The 23,133-nt window shown below is 40.9% G+C and overlaps 1 protein-coding gene across 3 annotated transcripts in view; it reads right to left on the bottom strand.

Moving 5' to 3' along the window:
- Positions 1–23,133, bottom strand: part of ddx51 (DEAD (Asp-Glu-Ala-Asp) box polypeptide 51) — a 38,086-nt gene that overhangs the window by 4,646 nt on the left and 10,307 nt on the right. For 2 of the 3 annotated variants that reach the window (XR_010897494.1, XM_067413095.1), the window contains exons 9-15: positions 21,790–21,932; positions 21,321–21,498; positions 21,104–21,219; positions 5,679–5,795; positions 2,688–2,789; positions 2,515–2,578; positions 2,210–2,344 (exon numbers count right to left, since the gene is read on the bottom strand). Coding sequence is in view for 2 of the 3 variants with exons in the window: in XM_067413095.1 (XP_067269196.1) it covers positions 2,210–2,344; positions 2,515–2,578; positions 2,688–2,789; positions 5,679–5,795; positions 21,104–21,219; positions 21,321–21,498; positions 21,790–21,932 (855 nt within the window). In the remaining variant the exon portion in view is untranslated. The remainder of the gene's footprint in view (positions 1–2,209; positions 2,345–2,514; positions 2,579–2,687; positions 2,790–5,678; positions 5,796–21,103; positions 21,220–21,320; positions 21,499–21,789; positions 21,933–23,133) is intronic. The other variant, XM_067413097.1, reaches the window with a different exon arrangement.

Genomic DNA, 23,133 nt, shown 5'->3' with positions numbered 1-23,133 from the left:
AATGATACAAATTAAACTTTCATATATTTTAGATTCATTGCACACCAACAGAAATATTTCAGGTCTTTTATTGTTTTAATACTGATGATTTTGGCATACAGCTCATGAAAACCCAAAAAAATTAGCATATCATGAAAAGGTTCTCTAAACGAGCTATTAACCTAATCATCTGAATCAACTAATAAACTCTAAACACCTGCAAAAGATTCCTGAGGCTTTTAAAAACTCACAGCCTGGTTCATTACTCAAAACCGCAATCATGGGTAAGACTGCCGACCTGACTGCTGTCCAGAAGGCCATCATTGACACCCTCAAGCGAGAGGGGAAGACACAGAAAGAAATCTCTGAACGGATAGGCTGTTCCCAGAGTGCTGTATCAAGGCACCTCAGAGGGAAGTCTGTGGGAAGGAAAAAGTGTGGCAAAAAACGCTGCACAACGAGAAGAGGTGACCGGACCCTGAGGAAGATTGTGGAGAAGGACCGATTCCAGACCTTGGGGGACCTGCGGAGGCAGTGGACTGAGTCTGGAGTAGAAACATCCAGAGCCACCGTGCACAGGCGTGTGCAGGAAATGGGCTACAGGTGCCGCATTCCCCAGGTCAAGACACTTTGGGCTACAGAGAAGCAGCACTGAACTGTTGCGCAGTGGTCCAAAGTACTTTTTTCGGATGAAAGCAAATTTTGCATGTCATTCGGAAATCAAGGTGCCAGAGTCTGGAGGAAGACTGGGGAGAAGGAAATGCCAAAATGCCTGAAGTTCAGTGTCAAGTACCCACAGTCAGTGATGGTCTGGGGTGCCATGTCAGCTGCTGGTGTTGGTCCACTGTGTTTTATCAAGGGCAGGGTCGCAGCTAGCTATCAGGAGATTTTGGAGCACTTCATGCTTCCATCTGCTGAAAAGTTTTATGGAGATGAAGATTTGTTTTTTCAGCACAATCTGGCACCTGCTCACAGTGCCAAAACCACTGGCAAATGGTTTACTGACCATGGTATTACTGTGCTCAATTGGCCTGCCAACTCTCCTGACCTGAACCCCAAAGAGAATCTGTGGGATATTGTGAAGAGAAAGTTGAGAGACGCAAGACCCAACACTCTGGATGAGCTTAAGGCCGCTATCGAAGCATCCTGGGCCTCCATAACACCTCAGCAGTGCCACAGGCTGATCGCCTCCATGCCACGCCGTATTGAAGCAGTCATTTCTGTAAAAGGATTCCCGACCAAGTATTGAGTGCATAACGGAACATAATTATTTGAAGGTTGACTTTTTTGTATTAAAAACACTTTTCTTTTATTGGTCGGATGAAATATGCTAATTTTTTTAGGTTTTCATGAGCTGTATGCCAAAATCATCAGTATTAAAACAATAAAAGACCTGAAATATTTCAGTTGGTGTGCAATGAATCTAAAATATATGAAAGTTTAATTTTTATCATTACATTATGGAAAATAATGAACTTTATCCCAATATGCAAATTTATTGAGAAGGACCTGTATATGGTAAGGTAATTTACAGTTAACAGGATTTTACTGTAGCATGTTCAGTCTTTTTCTGTAGAATTTGAGGGAGAAAAAAACCTGATGCATAATTGTAATTCAATTTTTGAATTTAGAATTTTTAGGAAAAAAAATTCACGTAGCTGCTATGCTAAAGTGTAGCTTAATACATTTTATCAGTATTATTTAACCACATCATAAAAATCAGATACTAATAACAAACAATGGCAGCAATGCCATCTATAGAAATTTGTTTAATATAAATTTCAATTTAACTAGAGAATTAACTTTAATTTTATGGACAATCATTTCCCAGAATTTACCTTATAATAAGCCTTTAAAATGTGTCTAAAAAAATTAATTAGCAAAATCAATTAACATTACATATTTATAATAAAAAATTGAAATAAATTAACTTTTAATGAATTAAATAAATTAGATATAATGAATAACTTTCGTTATTCCAAAAATAAGCCCCAAGTGGCTTCATTTACTGCAATTTAGAAAAATGTATATTCCTGTCAATTCAATTCATAATCATATTCATGAATTTGGCAGATTGAAAAATTCTTAAATTCTGCAAAAACCTACTGTGTAAATTTGCATAATTCAGGTTCCCCAGACAAAAGCATGTCTTTAATCCAGGAACAGGTTTAATCCATGACGGGAACACCTGCCAATAAGGTCTCAGACAGCTCTGCAGCTTTGCTTTTACCTTCACAGCTTTGCCCAGCTCCGCCAGCGTTTGCTCATAGCGAGCCTCCATTCCTTTAAGACTTCCTGGCTGCACGAGCTGCCTCTTTATGCCAGGACTGCCAGCGTCTGACACCATCTGCAAAAACCTTGTTTCCTGAAACATGAACAAAGACTAAAGGTATTCAAGCACAATTTTTGTGACATAATCAGTTAGAGCAACTTATCACATGTAAATTGCTCATAAAAAAATGTAATTGTTTGGAAGAACAAACACAACTAAATCACAACTGTTAAATTGAATTCCAGTCATGACAAAAACCTGACCTGGACTTTTAAAAGGAAGGTGAACGCCAACCCAGCTTTCCCTGCTCTCGCTGTTCTGCCCACCCTGCAGATGAAAACGCAGTAAAGATACACCGAATCATATAAAAATAATAATAATTTTCAAATCAAATCAATGGATTTATTGATTTTTTACCAGAATATTTTTGACTTGCCTGTGAATGTATGTTCGGATGTATTGAGGAGCATCGTAATTAATGACACATTTCACGCCGTTGATATCAATGCCCCTGGCAGCAGCATCTGTGCATATCAACCTGAAATGACAAACATCACCAATATTTCATCATTACAGACACAAAATACATATATACACAGTTAAAAAAGTAATTCATTACTAGCTACTAGTAATATCTTCAACAGTGTAATTAGATTACTATAATAATTACAATCACTAAAATTAGAATGTAATGGTTTTACACCTTCGTCTCTGTCATGGATGGCGAGTTACCTATCCAATAGGAAGCAGCGGGTGTTCTTTAATGGTCAATATTCATCTACTAAGACAATACATTGTGGTAAAAGCTGCCTTGGGCCTTTGCTATACTTGATCTTTACAAATGATTTACCAGCAGCCATATCACCCTGTAGCCCAAGACTGGTTTCCCACTGAAGCTAAGCAGGGCTAAGCCTGGCCAGTACCTGGATGGGAGACCAACTGGGAAAACCAGGTAGCTGCTGGAGGAGGTGTTAGTGAGGCCAGCAGGGGGCGATCACCCTGTGGTCTGTGTGGGTCCTAACGCCCCAGTATAGTGATGGGGACACTATACTGACAAAGAGCACCGTCTTTCGGAAGAGACGTTAAACCGAGGTCCTGACTCTCTGTGGTCGTTAAAAATCCCAGGATGTTCTTCGATAAAGAGTAGGGGTGTAACCCTGGCATCCTGGCCAAATTTGCCCACTGGCCCCTGTCCATCATGGCCTCCTAATCTTCCCCCTCTCCTGATTGGCTTCATCACTCAGTCTCCTCTCCACCAATCAGCTGGTGTGTGTGGTGAGCTTTCTGGCGCAATATGGCTGCCGTCGCATCATCCAGGTGGGTGCTGCACATTGGTGGTGGCTGAGGAGATTCCCCCCTTCAATGTAAAGCGCTTTGAGTCCCTTGAAAAGCGCTATATAAATCGAACGCATTATTATTATTCTTTTATTGTAAAATATTCCACTGTTGTTATGTATGCAGATGATTCCACACTGTACTGTTCTGCAAAAAATCCTCATGATGTTTCAAATCTATTAAATCATGTTTTGCAGAATATAAGCAAGTGGGTAAAAGATAACAAATTAGTTTTAAATGTTGACAAATCAACATCTATGTTTTTCTGGAATAGATTGAAATCAACTACCCAGCCATCTCTGAACTTGTCAGTCAATGGGCTGCAGCTAAGACAAGTGACGCAAGCCAGGTTACTGGGCGTCACCTTGGATTCTTACTTGTCTTTTTCAGCTCATATTGATGGAATGATAGCTAAAATGGGGAAGGGTATTGCAATGTCCAGAAAATGTATGTCATATATTCCTATGTCCATTGCTAGACAGGTGGTCCAGTCTCGTTTTGTGCCATTTAGAAAACTGTCCAATTATATGGTTGTCTACATCACTAAAACATCTTCGTAAGCTTCAAGTGGCACAAAATAGGGCAGCAAGGACTGTCCTCCAGTGCTCTTTAAAGACTAACGTGGCCCTGATGCATAAACGTCTTTCTTGGCTCACAGTTGACGACAAAATTAAATTACGATTACTTTTAAAGTTGTGGAATGCAGTATTTATGAAACAGCCACAGTTTCTCTCTGAGCAGTTTGTTTTTGTAGGAAGTGGACACCTATACGCCACCAGGCAGGCACTAGGTGGTGATATAAAACTTCCACTTCCCAGGACAAATTTTTTGAAACGCACATCACTTTACAGAGCAATATCTATTTGGATTAGACTTTCTATCTCATCATGCAGAATTCAGAACAAATACAAATTTAAGAGGACAGTAACCAAGGAACTGCTGCAAGTAATCTAGTGCCAGCTGTAAATTGTCTTTTTTTTCTCTTCTCTCTGAATGTAAGTGCAATGTTTGAATTATTTTGATTGTAATTTGTGTGATTTTATGTTGTGAATAATTTTAAAAGAGGACCCCAGGAAGATAAGTTGCCATTAAATGGGCCGCTAATGGGGATCCTAATAAAACAATAAAACAAAAAACAATAAAACACTAAAAAGTATCACATTATTTATTACTAACTACTTTCTAAATCCCACCTAATTAAACAGGGTATATACAGCAATCCTTAAGTTAAATTTACTACTTTTTAATACCTTTTTTACTACCTTCAGAATATTTTTTAAAACCATCACGACACTGAATTGCAAGTGTAAATCAGCGACCTTTCTATTATTTACACAGATTTTGACATATATAACATACAAAAAAGAATAGATTTAGAATCGACAGCAGGAGGAAATCTGTTATAAGTTATCATTCAGACACAGTAAAACATCTCAACATTCACAAAGGTTGGTTAAGGAGAAGCATTACTGCATACACATTTGATTTCCATTAATAATTGGTAATTCAGCAATTAATTAATAATCAAACCCTGTTAAAGGGAGAAGATTAAATTAAAAACATATTTTAACATCAATGGTTTGCGTTTTGATAATAATTAACATTGATGATGATAAGAAATTATTAGAACTCTTTCTGATATTGACTGGATTAATGATGCTGAAAATTCAGCTTTGCATCACAGGAATAAATTACATTTACAATTAAAATTATTACAACAGAAACTAGTTAAATTAATTAATTAATTACTATATTAAATGATAATAATTTTTACTAAAAGTATTACTGTTTTTACTGTATTTTTAATCAAATAAATGCTTGGCGAGAATAAGAGACTAGTTTCAAAAACCTGAACATTTCCAAACTTACTGTACTGAAACTGTAATTACATTTCCGAAAAAGTAATCCCTTTCTTTACTTTTTTGGGGGAAAATAAATTAAATGACAGTAATTCACTTAATTCACTCAAATACAAATTATATATATATATATATATATATATATATATATATATATATATACACACACACACACATTTTTTGGGCTTTAACATTTTGCATATTATTTTGGCACATAATTAAGGCATACGTACATTGGGATCTTCCCTTGCTCAAAATCTTTCAGTGTTTTTTTCCGTTCACTTGGGCTCAGACGAGAGGAAAACTCAGCCACTTCCACGCCGCCAAACAGCTTCACCAGCAAATAAAGTCTAGTTAGACAAAAACACAGTAGTTGTACAGGCAGCTGATCACAGCTTAAACTCAAGCAACTGCACGTATTTGTTACTTCCTGTGTAAATTTTGTTTTGTACTCCATCTTTATCAGTGTGGTTATTTTTATTTGATGTGGATGACATCACATCCTTGTGAATTTATGATCATTAATTCACATTGTTGATATTAAAGGAATTATCTCAGGGCTCCTGCAGACTATAAAAATGACTAGGGCAGGGCTTTTCAAAATGTCATGGACCCCCAAATATGAACAGCCTCGTGTGAGGGACCCACATCCCGAAAATGAAATATATCTGTCTTTTCTAAACACCAAATTAAACACAAAAAAATACTATTATATATCTAACATTAGTCTCTATTAAGTTACTTTATTATTTATATATTTTCTACTCACTATAGAAAAATGTACTGTTAATTGCATCATTTATTTATATATTTAAAGGTGCACTATGCAACTTTCCGTCCACTGGAGGGCGCCTATTCTTAACAAAGGCGTAGTTTGATGACGCCAGGTGTGAGCTCAGTATCTTGGGACATGTGGTCTTCACCTCACAGCCGGTGGAAAAAAGGACTCGGGCAGAAATCATGTTCATGGATGCGGTTATTAACGTTAGTGTGGTGTGAAGCAGAGCAAGACCGAGTGTTGTGGGGCTGATCAGGGCTGCTGGAGCGATTGTTGTACAAAAACACGGCTCACGAGCACCGGGACTTTTATTACGACGGGATACAGTCGCCGGGTGTTCGCACTTCCGCTTTTTCCGGTCAGGTAAAGCAGCTCTTTTTATCATATCAGATACATTTAAGTGTGTTTAAAATTATGTTATGACGTTCCTCTGTGCGTTCGCTCGGCGCTGCTGTGACACTGCCAAGAGAAAAGCGCTTCTGCAGAATAAAACGCAGGGTAACGCAGAAATGACGCGATTGACAGGCGACTCCCTCAAACCCTATGCTGACACGTCCCGGTCCTTAGTTAAAATAGCCCTTTTCTCACAATTTACAAATAGTTTGTATTTACATTATTACATAAATAAACATTTGGGATATTGTAAGTACTCAACTGAACAAAATATATAACACTGGCCTAGTGGTTTTTGGATATTTTACTGCAAAAATACTACATAGTGCACCTTTAAGTCCAATTTCTATTAATTTCTATTGATAATTCATTTAAAAGAATCATTAAAAAAATATTTTATTTTAATCTTATTTATTTATTTTTAAGCAGCAGCATTTAAGTATGAAATTGAATGAATACATGTAGGCTAAAATTAAAACTACATAGTCTTCAATATACAATATACACCGATTAAAAGCTACTGTATTAAAGTTTTTTTGACTACTTAGTCCAGGAATCACGTGTGTTTGACAGGCTTTTAGTGCGCACGCTCAACGCATGTAAAACAGTGGATAAGCACGCAAATGAAATGTTTAACCGGCAAGGCTTTAAAACGCATGCAAATAATGAACTTTTGTGATTGTAAATAACTATAGTGTACCGTGAGCGTAACTCTCTGAACACCAGCATTTCAAGCGTGGCTAAACACCCTGTAACTTTAGTGGATATGATTAGATATTTGCCCGTATCAGCATGTAGACTCACAGGCACACTCAAACAGAGCCGAAATAAACTGAGAGAAATACTTCAATTGGAGAGAAATATAAAGAACTAATTTAATGCACAACCAGAAAAAAGAAGAAGAAAAAAAACGCAATTCACAAGCGCGTATTGAACCATGAATGCCGTACCGAATGGTTCAATGTATATATTGAGAATTGTGGCATCCCTATTATATATATATATATATATTAGGGATGCCACAATGATACATATATTTATATCAAAATACAACTGACATACACTACCAGTCAAAAGTTTGGAAACTATTTTGATTGTTTTTGACACTTCTTTTCATCAAGCCTGCATTTATTTGATCCAAAATACAGCAAAAAGAGTGTTGTTGTGTCTATTTTTCTATTTTAAAATGCAATTTATTTCTGTGATTCAAAGTTGAATGTTCAGCATCATTACTCCAGTCTTTGGTCATATGGTCCTTCAGAAATCATTCTAATATGGCGATTTGCTGCTCAACAAACTTTTATTATTAACAAAGTTGAAAACAGTTGTGTCAATTTTTTTTCAGGATTATTTAATGAATAGAAAGTTCAAATGAACCGCGTTTATCTGAAATATAAAGCTTTTGCAACATTATACAAATCTATACTGTAACTTTTTATATCATTTAATTTTAATGTATTGTATCCTTGCTGAATAAATGAATAAAAAAATGTCTTACAGACTCAAAACTTTTGAACGGTAGTACAATGTTACAAAAGCTTTCCATTTCAGATAAATACTGTTCTTTTGAACTTTCTATTCATCTGTAGCGACTCAGGCGAATCAAACACACAATCGCCAGTTACATTTAACAAATATGTTTTGAAAGTTGTGCTCACTAGCATACCTTCCCCCCCAACACAACAGAGGGAGATTCTTCAGTCACCCTGGAAACCATCTGATAAGATCTTTTTATGGCCGGAAAGAATGTGGCCACAGAGCTTTTGACACAGAGACACAGAGCTTTTGCCTCAAATTATAGACAAACCATCTATAAATGAACATGCACCCCAGGACATTATATGTAAACACATAATTGTTTTGTAAAATGTTTCTTCTGTATGGTATTTTGCATCTTTTTGTCTGTGTCTTAACAAAGTACTAGTTCAGATAACCTCATATATGTCATGTCTCCTATCAAATTAATGCTCACTTCACGACTTACACTTCCAGGTATATCACTTATTCAGAAAATGCAGTGTGTGTTTGTTGCATTAATTATAGTATGAAGACTCAGAGACCCACTGAGTCGAACCTTCAAACAAAGAGCAATAAAGTCTGCTGAGGAATTTCCCGCCGGGAAATCCCAACACTCTCATTGGTTAAGTCTAACCCTGGAGGGTGGGACTACGGCCAGACCATAAAAGGAGGACCTCGGATGCCCTCCTTCTCTCTTACACTCTCCTCTCTCTTCTCTCTCTGGCTGAACCAACACGTCATCGGGGGCTGGCACTCAAGCCATGCCACCAATGCAGGCCCTCCAAACAGGCCTCATCTCTTCCAAAAATCTTCTCTTCTACAATCCGATCTTCAAGAACACGAAGCATCGCTAAAGCAAACAGCCGCTTCCCTCCCAACCTCGGAAAGGACCGCCGGACATTTGAACACGCAGAGACACATACGCACACAAGCGAGAAGCCAAAACGAAACCAAAAAGAATGCAAGTATTCTATTTCTTACTGCTGTAAAGAGGGTGTGTTATTCTCCCGTTGGGATAAATTAACTCCGTGAAGGTCGTATTTGGTTGAACTGAAGGAAAGTTGTGTTTCTTACCCTCCCCCACTCTCTTTGTCTCTCTCTCTCACTCTCTTTGTCTCTCTCTCTCTCTCTTTTATCTCTCTCTAACTTCAATCTATTCATTATTCTCTTTTATGTATTCTTTCGTTAATATCTATACTTCTACTCTCTTGTTGCATATTTAGTATGTACTTTCAGTGTGAATTGTAGTGTTATTTTTAGTCTGTGTTTATTAAACCTCCGAAAGACATTTAATGAGTTGAATCTGTTATTCTGCCACATACACAAAGTCAATGAAACTTGCGATCTAAACGTTACCTAACTGCTTATGCTACTATGTTAGTAAAGTAAACTGTATGACCATTTGAAATATTGAACTTATCCTGATCAGTAAGGTTAATGTTTCTTATGCGCTCGTAAAGCAGTAATCCATTATTGAGAATTGATTTGAAAAGTCTATAACTAATTTGCAGGACAAACTTAGTAGGATAATTTCAAGCAATTTCATAAAGGGTTACTTGTATTTAATTAAACAATTTTCCCTATCGGAAAATTTTAATACGTAATGAACAACTCACGCCGCAGATTTCACACAACGACATCGCGGACATGCAAGCCTCTGACACGGCAATTAAGACAATTTTCGACCACCTCTCTTGACTCCCCTCTTCTTCCCTTCTTGACTTCCCTCTTCTCTTCTGGAAACTCCTCTTCAAGAAACTCCGTTTCTACAATCCGGTCTTCAACAATCCTTTGTTCCTCGTTCCATCAACTTACTAGCCACGGGCTACTTCAGGAGGTAGACCCGAAACGCCGCTAAAGGAAAACTACGTCACCTCCCGACCTCGGAGAGAACTACCTAAGACGCAGACATATAGCCTACACACACACACAAGCGAGAAGCCAAAACGAAACCAAAAGAAATGCAAGTATTCTTCTTCTTATAAAATTCATACTGCTGTAAAGAAGGTGTGTATTGTCCCGTTGGGACAAGCTCCGTGAAGGTCGTAGTTGCGGAACTGAAGGAAAGTTGTGTTTTTACCTCTAAATGCTTTGTCTCATCTCTCATCTCTCTCTCTCCCCCATCTCTCTCTTTTATCTCTCTCTAATCTCAGTCTATTCATTATTCTCTTTTATGTATTCTTTCGTTAATATCTACATGTCTACTTTCTTGATGCATATTTAGTGTGTACTCTCTGTGTGAATCGTAGTGTTATTTTTAGTCTATGTTTATTAAACCTCCAGAAAGACATTTAATGAGTTGGGTCTGTTGTTCTCCCACATACACAAAGTCAATGAAACTTGCGATCTAAGTTACCTAACTGCTTATGCTACTATGTTAGTAAAGTAAACTGTATGACCATTTGAAATATTGAACTTGTCCTGATCAGTAAAGTTAATGTTTCTTATGCGCTCGTAAAGCAGTGATCCCTTATGGAGAATGGGTGAATGATATTCATATTCTATTCATTGTGTATTTTTGGAGTATTAATAACCTGCACGCGCGTTTTGTTTCGTTTTTGTTTTGTTGTTGTTGGTGAATTATGAACGGTACGCGGAAAGCGAACACAAGCATAAACAGATGCTGAGAAATGTTGAAGTAGCCGGATTATATTAATAAAAATATGAACGGTACGAAAATCCGCGTGATCTCCGAAACCCCCTGCAGCCGTAGGCGCAATAGGTTTTATCCGCGTGATTTCCAAACAAATGTATTGTAGGAAACCCATACATTTGACTCGAGCAATATATTATGTGTTCCATCAAAATAATGAGATTTTGATGATGTCTGTAGACACGTACGTTGCGTTATCCCGCTTGATCTGAACTACAAAAAGTTTCTATCTGTGCGGAAGATTGGGACAGGACGAGACTCTCCTGTACAATATAAGGGGCCTCAGAATAATTATTATATCGTTAAGATAAACGATAACTCCTGGTTTAAGTCTGGCTTAGCTAACCAAAGACTTGAGACCTAAAACATTTGAATCAGAGATGCTGAAAACCGTCAGCCATATTGATAAATGTCTATTGGAGTCCATGTAAAATGCGTGAATAGGCAGAAGATAAATTCCTGTTTTTCACCCGTTTCGTTGAGTCATTTGTAAATGATTTGCAAGAGCCAGTAAAGCGCAGAACGCCAGGGCGACCCAGAAATTGCAACGCCGCTTGCAAACCGCCAGAGGGCGACTCAAGAATTGCAACGCCGCTTGCAAAACGCGAAGGCGACTCAGAAATTGCAACGCCGCTTGCAAACCGCCAGAGGGCGACTCAAGAATTGCAACGCCGTTTGCAACCCGCCAGAGGGCGACTCTAGAACCAGACAAAGCCATCTGGTGAGCATTTCCGCCTAACTAACTCTAGTCTAGGGCGGGCGCAATAGCGCCATCGTGTGGATAAATTCAGATAGTTTCACTCTCCGTCATTTGATTCGGCCTTAACAAAATAAGTTTGAGCCTATAAATTGTTTATTGCTTACTGTTGTACACAGTTTCATTTATACAATTTTTCTAGCAACAACCAAATCTCCTTTCTCGCTGATTAAACACCCTTATTCGAATTTGAAGTTTAAAAAGAAACATAACTTCCTCTAACCCAAAGTGAAATTAGGTTTAAGTCACAGACAGTCCAATTGGAAGGAAGGACGCCACCGTGTGGCTATACCCTGTTAAGTCAGCGCAACACTAAATCCCTACGCCCTTCCTGATTAATTATTTTATTCGGATAACTCCCATTTAGAGATCAATCGTTATAGGGTAGGATTTTTGATTGGCTTTCTTTTATTTGATTTTCCTTACAGGCTTAGTTAAATTTCATTTAAACTTGCTTTGAATTTAATTTGAATTAAGTTGAGCTTCTAATTTTTATTTTTATCTCATTTTTTTTATTTTATTTAATTTATCATTTTATTTTAATTTTTAATTTTTAATCTTAATTTTTAATTTTAATTAAATTTTTAATTAAAAATTATTATTATTAATTTTTTTTTTTTATTATTATTATTAATAATTTTTTTTTTTTTCTCTCGCTGCAAAAGTTCTTTTCCCCTCCCATCGGGAACAAAGCTCAGTCTGGTAATTACAAACAGTATCAAAGGTGCTTTTTGTTTTATCACTACTTGACAGAAACTTTTGCCTTTTTGCTAAATTGCTCTTGATATTTAAACTTCCACTTCCTTCTCACCTACAATCAAAAGGCCTTTGATCCGGTGAACAGGGGAGCTTTTAATTCATTTTAATTCCACCTGTTTACCCTCTTTGTGTATCCATTGTAGGGCTCACGCGTCCGAGGTGCATTGAGAATCGTCACAGGCTGGTCTCCGGAGGGGGGGTGGCCCGACCGACGCAACCGGCACCGGCTGTGTGTGAGTCTCGGTTTCTTGTATCTCTGTCCGCGGCTGTGGCACGCAGTGGCGACATCAGCAATTCGACACTCCAAAGAAGTCAACCAGTTCAGCTCACGCACGCAAGGCAATCTCTGGGACTAATCCCTAAACCGGGGCCTGAGCGGGGCCACTCTTGAAAAAGAGGGTTCTGGGGACGTTCCGATTTTGCTGCGCGGGCTGGCGGTTGATGGACTGGTGTGTCGGGTTGTGTTTAAAGTCATAAGCTGTTTGAGTGGGCGCAACGCGACACAGAGTGGCAGGGGACCGGGGACACGGCAGTGGGTGTTTGGAAGCGTTTGAAAGGCCAACCACACCGCTGGGTTTCCACTTGAGCGACCTCAATTCACCCCGGATGAGCTAAATGGGACAACCCATAGTACAAGCCGAATTTTTGTATATCTTGAGCATTTAGCCTGTTAATTTCCCTAACACTCCCGGCGCGCACGCTGACATTCCTTTCATTACAGACCAATTCATCTTGTGTTTGTTTCCACTGTGCTCTTTCCTATCCTCACTGTTGGACTATCACGTTTGTGTTTCTTTCAGTTCACCAAGAGACCCCAAGGAGAATTAGATAGTCCCGGGACGACCGAGCAGCAGTTCACCAAGTGACAACCAGGGCTACCGCCCACCTAATTGTCTGAATTGTCTAATTATCTAACTGTCAACATCAGTTAGCCAAAATTCCCAGCTATCCGTACGATAGCTCGTTAGCTTAGAACAAGCTTGCATTGGCTCTCTCTCTCTGTGTGTGTGTGTGTGTGTGCTGTGTTTCTCTCGTTCGCAGTAATGTCCCGTGCCCCCAGCCCTGCCGTCCCGTGGGACCGCCTAACGACATGGCTGGAAGCGCTAACGGCCACCAGTCAAGGAAGTCTGGGGCAGCTGAACCAGGGACAACTGGACACAGAGCTAGACCAGCTGATGACACACGACCCCACGCAGAGCTACTCCAACAAGGAAGTGGCCAAGATCCTCGGAAGCCTCGCCCACGTCCTCATCGCACAGGCACGTCTAAGCGAAGGGAGCTACGACAACCTGGAACAGGAGGCAGCAACGCTAAAGCTTCAAGCCAAGGAGGCCCGGAGAGACCAAGCCCTCACCCAGCTTCGTCTAGATCAGCTTCTAGACACAGAGAAAGACGACGAAACAGACAAAGAACAAAGAAAAGAAATAGAAAGACTTCAAAAGACCCTGAAGGAGCTCCGTCGTGACACCGACCGACGAATACAGTCAGAGAAAGACGCCAGGAAACACCTCGACGAAAAGCTTCGGCATGGCGAATCCCTCCTGGAGAGAGCCACTGATGAACTTAAAGACAGAGACATTAAAGCTAAAGTCTATGCAAAACATTTGCAGTCGGCACAAGCCGAGATCGATGAGCTCGTCCAGCAAAGACACGAGCTCAAAAATGAACTTGACATGGTGCAAAGAGAACTGAGACAATCATATATAGTGCAACGTTACCGGAAGGGGGAAACACACAACACACAGTTTCCCCTGACCAGTTACTCCGCACATTTTAGCCACGAAGCAAGAGCTACGAAGGGGAATGACAGCCCCCTGTTTAAAAGAGCACCCGCCAGTCTCCACGAATCCCCGTCAGCAGCAAAGGAAAGGACGCCCTTCCAGGAAGTCAAGGTCAACAGCCACGAAGCTTCAAAGAACCTTGACAAGCTGGCCAGAAATATTCCTACCTTCAGCCCAGACCCGGCAGGAGGACACGACGTCCACGCATACTTAAAAGACATAGACTTTTATTTGCAAACTGTCGCTCACGCAAACAACTGGGACAGACTGTACCTGCTCAGGGCCACGTCTAATCGTGACGTACGCAGCTTTCTGGATCGACAACCAGAGGCCATCAAAGCGGACTACTGGCATCTACGACAAGCTCTAATTCGTGAGTACTCCGACCCCGAGTCAGACCAGGGGTTCATCACTGCCATGGACCTCAAGCAAGCTCGACGTGAGACCTCACAGAACTTTTATAACAGACTGCGACGTGCCTACTTCGGGGCACGTAACGACCCAGGCATGGAGGAGGACATCAACTTCAAAACTCTTTTCCTCCGAAACCTGCACCCTACCATCAGTTACCACCTGGGGGTGCTGGCGTGCCCGCGCAGCATGGGCACGCAACAGTTAAGAGACTTGGCTCACAAAGCTTACGTCAAACAGAAAACCATTTCTGAAAAGACTGTAAAACAGCCCACCATCTGCCCTGTCTCTGTGCACCACCCAGAGCTAACCCTAGAGGGCGCCAAACAGAACCACAGTTACCGACCCGTCAACAGAGAGTCCAAACCACTCCAAGCCAGCAGAGGGCAGCGTGGTCATAATGGCAACCGTCCACGGTACCAGAGCGATCGCTCTGAAGGATCCTGGGACCCGCCTCGCCCAAAAAGCCAGCGAAGAGGCCACTCTCGACGGGACAATGGTAGGCCCAGACCTGAACCCACGTCTGGCAAAGAAAGTGTAGCTGCTTCTGAAGTTACAGAGCTCATAAAGATCCTGAAAGAGCTCCTCCGACAGAAACCTCACAAGGAAGACAAGAAGGACGGACCAGGTACAGCACGACTAGACATGATACCTGAAATCAACCTTCCCGCCCTTCCTGCAACTGAATCATCCATCCTGAACACTGTTCCCCAACCACGGACTAGTGTACTAACTGTTGCACCCCCACATGTCAGCAGCACACCCACACGACAGCTGACAGCAACAGCCTCTAATCAAGACAGTATCATGGTGCAGCCCAATGTACCAAAAAGCGCTGTTTTGATTGTTTGCACGCATAATGAGACACTTGACACATATCCAGACGGCTTATCAAGCAACACACAGGTCCCCACACCAAGACTCCTGGGAAACCTAATCGAGAAGGGGATGGCTCGAAAACTCTATCTGACTATCACTATGGAAAGGGCATTTAAGCTCGAAGCCCTAGTGGACACTGGCTCCGACCTCACGCTTATATCCGCCCAACTGTTTGAAAGACTCAGATTTGAAGCACAGAGGAAAAATCGCACCCTTAACCTTCACACTTGTAAGCTAAATGTGCAGTCGTATAGCCAAAACGACATCCAGCTCAAGCACGTAGCTTCCATCCACCTGACAATTGGACCTATGAGGCTGATACACCCAGTCTATATCTCCCCTATGAACACTTATCCGTTTCTCATCGGAAAAGACCTGCTGGACCGCTTCGAACCCGTACTGGACTTCAAACAGCTGAAAGTCTGGGCTCAAGTGCGTGACCCTCTGCCCCTTCAGACACACACACCGTCTGAGCAAGACTGTCAAGTCACAGAGGTCACGGGAACTCCCACAGAGCCAAACTGCCAGGCCTTAAAGGCCACGGGACCCCCTGCAGCACACTGTGACAACACAGCCTCAGCCCCAAAGCCAAGTTCAAGTTCGCTACTTTGCACATTTCAGCTATCCAAAGACTCTGATGCCTTCTGCCCCCAGGTCATGAATGACCTACAGCTGAATGACATTATCACAACAAACAGTATCCCTGCACTGTGGGCAGACAACTCAACCAAAAGTCTACCACTGTGCAATGCAATCAGTAAAAACACAACACACGGCGACATGTGGGCACCCCCGAACCCCACATCCAGCCCCATTGTTGCAGTGCTAACCCACAGCAAGCGATCGACACCGGCTACAATGCCGGCCTTGCAGCTGCTATCGCTAACTCCGCAAATTTCCAACAACGATATTGCGGATATGCAAACCTCTGACACTGCAATAAAGACAATTCTTGACCACCTCTCAGACCCCTCCAACCACCCTATCACTGACTCTGAGCTCATTGATGACTCTAGCCACAAGCATCTACATAACTCCAGACACATGATGCGTATTATGGACAACATTCTCTGGTGTGCACCCGATGGCAACACAGCGCCACAGCTTGTAATGCCACGGTCGCAAAGGGGGGTGATGCTAATGTACGCCCACAACACACCATGTGCTGGACACCACGGCACCAGAGCCACGTATGACACACTGAAACAGGTGGCATATGGGCCTGGGATGCATCAAGATGCGGCAGAGTATGTTAGAGAATGGCTAGTTCGCTGCCGGTTCCAACCAGCAAACCCGAAGCACAGAGCCCCACTACAACACAGAGGGACCACGTTCCCATGGTCAAACCTACAAATCGACCGGGTAGAACCCCTGCCCAGGTCCACAAAAGGCAAAAAGTACTTTCTCACAGTGGTGTGCCAGTTTACCAAGTGGGTGGAGTGTCAACCAGCACCCAACGACACCGCCCAGACCACGGCATACCCCCTGATGAATCACAGCTTTTTCCTGTCAAGATTGCCACTGAGAATCAACTCAGACAGAGGCATCCACTTCACTACCGAGGCCATGCAACAGATCTGGAAATGCCTAAGAAACGCGGCCGTGATCATGCTCCTGTGCCTCCAGACAATCAGAGGCCAGCCACCACCAGACATCATCACACCGGGTCCAACCTCGGGCATCGCACTGAGAGAGCAACCTGGACTGCTGATCACCAACTGCAAATGAATCCTCAAAAGAAAGACGTACTCTCCTGAACTTCACATCAGCAGCGCAAGCTCCTCCAGCCCTGCACACAAACGCAAAGGGGGGGAGGAGCCCAAGCCCTCTGCCTAACCTTACACCAGCTTCAAGAACCTTCTCCTCCAACACCAGTTAGTCATCTTGTAGGCAATACTGCCAAGCCCCACACTATGTCATGCATGTGATTTGAGAAAGAAGGCCTTAAACGAACACAAGGCCGCCTCTGAAGGGATTCTCAAAACCCCAATGACTTTGAACTTTGAAACAGAGAAACCAAAGTGGATCACCAGAAGGCACCCAGCCTGGCCACAATGCGAGGCACCCTCTAAAAAGTTCCTAGTCAGCATAGGACATAAAAGTGTCAAGATGCACAGTCCATCTTCCTAGGCAGGAGACCTAAAGGACTGACTGGCCATTGCGAGGAACATGGTTCCACCCAGGGCTGCAGAAAGCCCACAGCACACCTGCACCACACAAACGGACTTCTGGATGACAGGTGACGCACCGTCAGGGCACCTGCTGCCTCGACACCTGCTGCACAAGCACAGAGACCTGAACTGGGCTACTGTCTGCCTTATCTGCCGTGGAACGACCATCACTTCAGGAGACACAAACAACTGGAGCCTAACATGGCTATGGTGTGTCTGATCTTCCTGAATCTTTGATATCGCTCGTTGTTGTCCATAGGAGGGACAACAACTAGCGAAAGGGGGGATTATGTAGCGACTCAGGCGAATCAAACACACAATCGCCAGTTACATTTAACAAATATGTTTTGAAAGTTGTGCTCACTAGCATACCTTCCCCCCCAACACAACAGAGGGAGATTCTTCAGTCACCCTGGAAACCATCTGATAAGATCTTTTTATGGCCGGAAAGAATGTGGCCACAGAGCTTTTGACACAGAGACACAGAGCTTTTGCCTCAAATTATAGACAAACCATCTATAAATGAACATGCACCCCAGGACATTATATGTAAACACATAATTGTTTTGTAAAATGTTTCTTCTGTATGGTATTTTGCATCTTTTTGTCTGTGTCTTAACAAAGTACTAGTTCAGATAACCTCATATATGTCATGTCTCCTATCAAATTAATGCTCACTTCACGACTTACACTTCCAGGTATATCACTTATTCAGAAAATGCAGTGTGTGTTTGTTGCATTAATTATAGTATGAAGACTCAGAGACCCACTGAGTCGAACCTTCAAACAAAGAGCAATAAAGTCTGCTGAGGAATTTCCCGCCGGGAAATCCCAACACTCTCATTGGTTAAGTCTAACCCTGGAGGGTGGGACTACGGCCAGACCATAAAAGGAGGACCTCGGATGCCCTCCTTCTCTCTTACACTCTCCTCTCTCTTCTCTCTCTGGCTGAACCAACACGTCATCGGGGGCTGGCACTCAAGCCATGCCACCAATGCAGGCCCTCCAAACAGGCCTCATCTCTTCCAAAAATCTTCTCTTCTACAATCCGATCTTCAAGAACACGAAGCATCGCTAAAGCAAACAGCCGCTTCCCTCCCAACCTCGGAAAGGACCGCCGGACATTTGAACACGCAGAGACACATACGCACACAAGCGAGAAGCCAAAACGAAACCAAAAAGAATGCAAGTATTCTATTTCTTACTGCTGTAAAGAGGGTGTGTTATTCTCCCGTTGGGATAAATTAACTCCGTGAAGGTCGTATTTGGTTGAACTGAAGGAAAGTTGTGTTTCTTACCCTCCCCCACTCTCTTTGTCTCTCTCTCTCACTCTCTTTGTCTCTCTCTCTCTCTCTTTTATCTCTCTCTAACTTCAATCTATTCATTATTCTCTTTTATGTATTCTTTCGTTAATATCTATACTTCTACTCTCTTGTTGCATATTTAGTATGTACTTTCAGTGTGAATTGTAGTGTTATTTTTAGTCTGTGTTTATTAAACCTCCGAAAGACATTTAATGAGTTGAATCTGTTATTCTGCCACATACACAAAGTCAATGAAACTTGCGATCTAAACGTTACCTAACTGCTTATGCTACTATGTTAGTAAAGTAAACTGTATGACCATTTGAAATATTGAACTTATCCTGATCAGTAAGGTTAATGTTTCTTATGCGCTCGTAAAGCAGTAATCCATTATTGAGAATTGATTTGAAAAGTCTATAACTAATTTGCAGGACAAACTTAGTAGGATAATTTCAAGCAATTTCATAAAGGGTTACTTGTATTTAATTAAACAATTTTCCCTATCGGAAAATTTTAATACGTAATGAACAACTGGCAAATCATATTCATAAATTCATGAATATTGAATATTAAATCCCTTTTGAGTTAATTATTCCCCGAGACATTAAACTCATGAGTCGTTGTTGTTACACATCAAAGAATCATAAAAAAATGTTTTACACAACTGTTTTCAACATTGATAATAATCCTCAATGTTTCTTGAGCAGTGATCATGATATTAGAAAGTGATTAGAATTACATTGTGAAGACTGCACTAGTGATGCTCAAAATTCAGATTTGCATCACAGGAATAAATTACATTTTAAAACATTTAAATAGAAAACAGTTATTATTTTACATTTAAATATATTTCACAATATTACAGTTTTTTTTAACAAATGCAGGCTTGGTGAGCAGAAGAGACTTCTTTTAAAAACAATCAAAATAGTAGTTTCCAAACTTTTAACTGGTAGCGTGTACTTTATGGCATATTCCTGAATAAGCAATTATATGCAGGGCTTGACATTAACACCCGCCAACCGCGGGTAGATTTCAGCTGTGGCGGGTACGGCAGCCACTCCCACTAGCCACTTTGTCGGGTTGAATATAATTTACAGCTAAATGAAATGCCAAGACCGTCGTATCACAAAATTGGCTACCATTCAACTACAATTCTTTATTCTTAGTGAAGGCGAGATAGGCGGAATCGCGCTGAATGACACAACAAAAGCGCTCTCTCGCGTGCGCGCTCTCTCTCGTGCGCACTCTGTCGCACGCGTGATCAGTTCTCAAATACATGCGCACACTGATGTCAAAATGTCCATCGCATGAACACTGTCGGTTATGGCTTAAGTGTTCGTAAACAGGTGGGTAATAACTTGTCACAAATATTACATCCATGCATTCAGCAGCCCAATTAAATACCTGTCTGTCATTAATGTTAATCAAACAACTACAGATGTTAAATAAATGTCTACATATTAAATAAATATGTATTAGTATCTGAATTTTTATTTTATTTTTATTAACTATTGTTTTTGTAATTTGCTTAAGGTATATATATATATATATATATATATATATATATATATATATATATATATATATATATATATATATATATATCCTAACTAAAATAACTCATAGCCTTTCATATTACATTTCTCATATTAGCCTATTATATTCTATTATAATCTATTATATTGCCCACCCCTTGCCCACCTGCACATCCCAGCTGATATACAATGTAGTCTTGATTTGGGGGGTCACTGCATTTGAAAGTTTGAAAGGGTTTTAAATCTTCTAAATCACGTAAAATTATTCAAAATCAAGTAATTTACGCATGCCAAAGTCAACTTTAAACATATAGAATGTAATTTCCAAACAGCCAAATTGTGGCCAGTGAAAATGCTGAGTGGCTAGTAACTTTGGAAAACCACTAGCCATGGTGGCTGGTGAGCAAAAAAGTTAATGTCAACCCCTGTATATATGTATCAACAAATTACACTAAAATAATTAATGCAATGTAATGAATGTCATGTAGGGACATCAATAAACACTTTTAACTAATGAAGTAAACAAATTGCTAAATTGATTCAGTTAAATGGACTGATTGAAAAGATAGATTTGTATAGATGAATCAGATTTTCAATTCTATTGCCAGTGGTGACTACATTTTTACTTATTGTTGCAACTATTTTAGTAATGGCCTGGAGCCCTGTTTACAGCACAGTCCTATATCTGCATCATGCTGGAGCTTAAAATCCATAATTACCGGTGAGCGCCTTCTCTGGAGTTTGTGAAGCACAAAGCAGGACTGAACTTGAGCCGAAGCAGGAAGTGAAGGATGATGAGCGGCTTGTTGCTTAGGGTGCAGGAGACGTAATACTCCTGCATAAGATATTACTGTATGTTAAAGGTGTGCAAAGGAGAATTGTACCAGTGTAGATCATTGTTGTCTGATTATAAAGGTCAGGAAATGTTTAACTCACAGAGAGGCCCTGAGGGAAGTTAAACGTGTCCTGGCTTTGTGTGGGTGTCTCTGAAAAGGTGTGTGTGGAACTGAAGAGTCGAGGCTGGTGCAGATCCAGCAGTTGTAGTTTCTCAGGGTTTTGTGTGAGGGTGGCGGAAAACAGCAACTTCTGCAGAGGAATCTGTGGCGGAGACAAACTGACATACATACAAACAAACAAACAGACATAAATATTGAGCTTTACACTGTGTGTTTTAGACTATTAGCTTAACAATCACAGCAGTGGCATGAGATCTGGTCAGACCCCTACTAAACACAGGTCCTAGTTGGGGCAGGTGTATTAGTCTTTGAGCAAGACCCAGGTTACTCGAACTTTAACGTTGAGGAATGCACAGACATTGTCGAACTGAGAGTGCGTTGGCACCTAGTGTTGGCTATTAGTTTGTATAATCTTTGTTCTAAATAATGAAAAGCAGATGACATCCTACCTTGCCACTGTGATTGGTCCAGGCACTGTTCTCCTGAAGAAAGACGTCTGTGTGTCACCTGGGCTTTTGTACACTGCTTTAGTCATCTGACTGAGCCAGGACTGATGCATGCTGTCAATCATCCTGTCTGCCTCGTCAATAATCTACAACATACACATTATAAACAGAAAATAGAAGAATACCGTGATTGAGAAAAGGGCTATATCTAAATCTGGTGCTTCTATTTAGCCTATGCTGTCTTTATATAAAAAGCGGTTGGCAAATAAATTCCTCCAACTTAATGACAAAACCGAGGCAATGATCGGATCGTGTTTCAAACAGCCGAACTGCTGAAATCACGAGACATTGGCGACTCCTGAATCGATACGCTGATTCATAAGCTTTTTAATCTTTGTTTTGAAATCGGCCCATCACTATACAAGTCGTTATTTAGTTGGGGGGGTTTTTGCACACAAAACTATTGTCGTCGCTTCATGAAATGATTGTAGAGCCGCTGTAGTGAGATGGACTTTGTATCGACGTCTTTAGTGCCTTTATGGGTCTTGAGAGAGGAAATGTCATTGGTGTCAATGAAGGCCTTTCTGAGCCATCGGATTTCAACACTAGTATTTTCAGTTGTGTTCTGAAGATGAACGAAGGTCTTACGGGTGTCGAACGACATTAGGGTAAGTACTTATTGACAGAATTTTCATTTTTGGGCGAACTAACCCTTTAATCTAGAATCTAATTTTCCATTTATTAAAGGAGTAGTTCACTTCAGAATTAAAATTTCCTGATAATTTACTCACCCCTACACAAATGTTTGACTTTCGCTGCGATGAGCCACGTGTTACGTAATCACGTCGGAACGGTCACTCGTGATGTATGCTAAAGTACCGATCGAGTGTTTACAAAGCAAACGTGTAAAGACTAAGTTACAAAAAAGGTAAATGTTGGGTGAATTTGAAGCTGGAGGAGTTTTCCGCGGGACCTTTTCAATGTGATCACATAATACGTAGCGCATAGCACAACAACCTTTAGTGGTCAAAAAGTATATATATATATATATATTTTTTTTTTAAATAACAGTTTTGCTAGATAAAAACCTGTATTTCACGGCTGGGATTGTGACGAGCCCTTTGAAGCTGCATTGAAGCTTGCAATTTTTGACCTTCAACCTGCTGTACCCCACTTAAGTCCATTTATGGAGAAAAATCCTGGAATGTTTTCCTCAAAAACCTCAATTTCTTTTTTAATGAAGACAGAAAGACACGAACATCTTGGGTGACGTGGGGATGAGTAAATTATCAGGGAATGTTAATTCTGAAGTGAACTGCTCCTTTAAGTCTCAATTAACTAATCTGG

The sequence above is a fragment of the Pseudorasbora parva genome, chromosome 13, assembly GCF_024679245.1.
Source record: "Pseudorasbora parva isolate DD20220531a chromosome 13, ASM2467924v1, whole genome shotgun sequence".
Lineage (NCBI taxonomy): Eukaryota > Metazoa > Chordata > Actinopteri > Cypriniformes > Gobionidae > Pseudorasbora > Pseudorasbora parva.
Note: the sequence above shows the minus strand (reverse complement) of the source record. Positions and strands in the feature narration are given on the sequence as shown.